The sequence below is a fragment of the Symsagittifera roscoffensis genome, chromosome 3 (genome assembly GCF_963678635.1).
Source record: "Symsagittifera roscoffensis chromosome 3, txSymRosc1.1, whole genome shotgun sequence".
Classification (NCBI taxonomy): domain Eukaryota; kingdom Metazoa; phylum Xenacoelomorpha; order Acoela; family Convolutidae; genus Symsagittifera; species Symsagittifera roscoffensis.
Genome location: NC_087064.1, coordinates 52,456,595 through 52,458,562, shown reverse-complemented (window position 1 = coordinate 52,458,562; position 1,968 = coordinate 52,456,595). Strand labels below are relative to the sequence as shown.

At 32.0% G+C, this 1,968-nt stretch overlaps 1 protein-coding gene across 1 annotated transcript in view; it reads right to left on the bottom strand.

The window, feature by feature from the left end:
• Positions 1 to 264: 264 nt before the first annotated feature.
• LOC134841454 (high affinity cationic amino acid transporter 1-like) overlaps positions 265 to 1,968 on the bottom strand; it is a gene marked incomplete in the record, with an annotated part of 19,126 nt that continues 17,422 nt past the window's right edge. Inside the window, 1 exon segment of the mRNA XM_063857455.1 lies at positions 265 to 531. Coding sequence (XP_063713525.1) covers positions 362 to 531 — 170 coding nt within the window.

The window sequence follows — 1,968 nt, the reverse complement described above, 5'->3', positions numbered from 1 at the left end:
ATGGAAAACACGTTGTTTTCAAATTTACTAAAAAGATCGCAGGCACACCACTATATTTAACAGTTGAATTCGGCGATTATCTGCAATTGGGTGTAAACCGAGGCAGCTAAAAATATAGTTTCGATCGCCGAAATTCTTCTGTAAAACAACCTCAAGCATGTATGTCCCGATCCTTTCTTCGAGGGTCGGAACAATCATAATGTCAAATTTAAAGCTAGAACGTACGCGACGAAACACGACTAAAAAGAAAATATACTTGGCTTACACGTTTTACTAACGTTTTTTCAATGTCATTCAATACAATAAATGCAAACAAATATGCCTTCAAAATAAATAATAAATCAAAACAGTATACAAGTGATCACGAGTCCCCATTCACCTTGTATGCCAGAGGTGTTTTAAGAGGGTCTTTGTCGAGTGACTGGTCTTCATATGAGTGAACGAATTCAGCCGAGTTGTCTAGTTGCTCGCTCGTCCCTCGTTTTTCCAACCGACTGTGTCGAATTCCATACGAGAAGTAGATCACAAAACCTGTTTTGACAAAACAGTGAATTACGAATGACAAAAATATCAATTAAATTATAATGATCATCTATTTACCTATCTTGCTAAATTTTTGTTCTTTCTTAAAATTTGTAGAGGTGACTGATTAATTGATCTCTTAGACAACCCGGACCCGGGTTGGCCTCAATAGACTGAATATTCTTATCAAATTTTTCCATGCAAGAAGCCTGTCGAAAATTACAGTTTCGGCATTTAATAACTTTTTTTTGGCTAGAATTAGGTCCATAGAGAATACCGGATTGTTAAAAGTGCAGTTTTTCAATCACAAATTTTTCAAAAAGTTCAGCTTTGGAGTTACACCAAGACAAATATACGGCCTTTAGGCTTGTTAAATTTCGAGACATTTTTTGTATTGAATTTTTTTTGATAACACAACCTGGAAAACTGAATCAATGAGGTTTTTTTTTATTCCGCTTTGAGATCTCAAAGGTAAGTTTTTTTCAGTTTTCATTTTTTGTAATGATTAGTACACTTTTGCTGTTCAATAATGGCGTTTGCACTCCTTATATCAAAGAGAAAGAAGCGAACTTAGAAACAAATCAAAAGTCATACTGTGAACAGTCAAACTTGAGCGTGAAGACATTTTAAGACTTTTTCCGATTAAAAAAAAACGTAAATCAATATGACCCATATAGGAGCCTTCGATGCGTTAGTTGACTCCTAAAAACTTAACACTAAACTCAAAACTATTAAATTGAAGCATTATAAGTAAAAGTACAATCATTTTTGAAGTTTTTCGAAAAAATATATTCATACAGTCTACTTTTTAAAAAATTGTACAATAAAGTTAATACTAAAAAATGATTATTTTGACTTTTTCATTATTTTGACTTTTTCAAGTTTTTCAAGAGATTATTTTGACTTTTTCATGTTTTTCAAGTTTGGCCTTTTGTATAAAACGTAAGAAAATCTTAAAAACAGAATCTTGCTTTTGAAACTACAATTCAATTACAATTTTTAGGCGCCATATGCTTTTTTGTAATAGAAGAGCTTATTTGCCTGTTTTTTAGCTGTTGAATGTCAAAATGCAAGCAGAAAAAAAAACTTTTTGAAGGTAAAGATTTTTTAAAAATCCTCTCTGAGAAAACTAAAAGTCGTCGACACGACCTATTAATGACTTCGCTGCATTCATTGAGACTTACAAATTTTTTCAGTATTCACGAAAAAAATATGTCATCTCGGAAATCTTTGAATTTCAAGAATATGACTTATTTGACACTTTTTTCACGAAACCAGCTCAGCTCCGTTTGAAAAATCTGATTCAATATGAATACTTTGTTCTCCGTTGAGTTGCAAATTAAAATCCGCGTTCGATGACATTTTTTTTCTCTTTTTTTTCGCCAAAATGTACATTGCTGCTATTGGAGAGCTTTGTTTTAGTGCAAATAAATTTTTGTTTTTTTT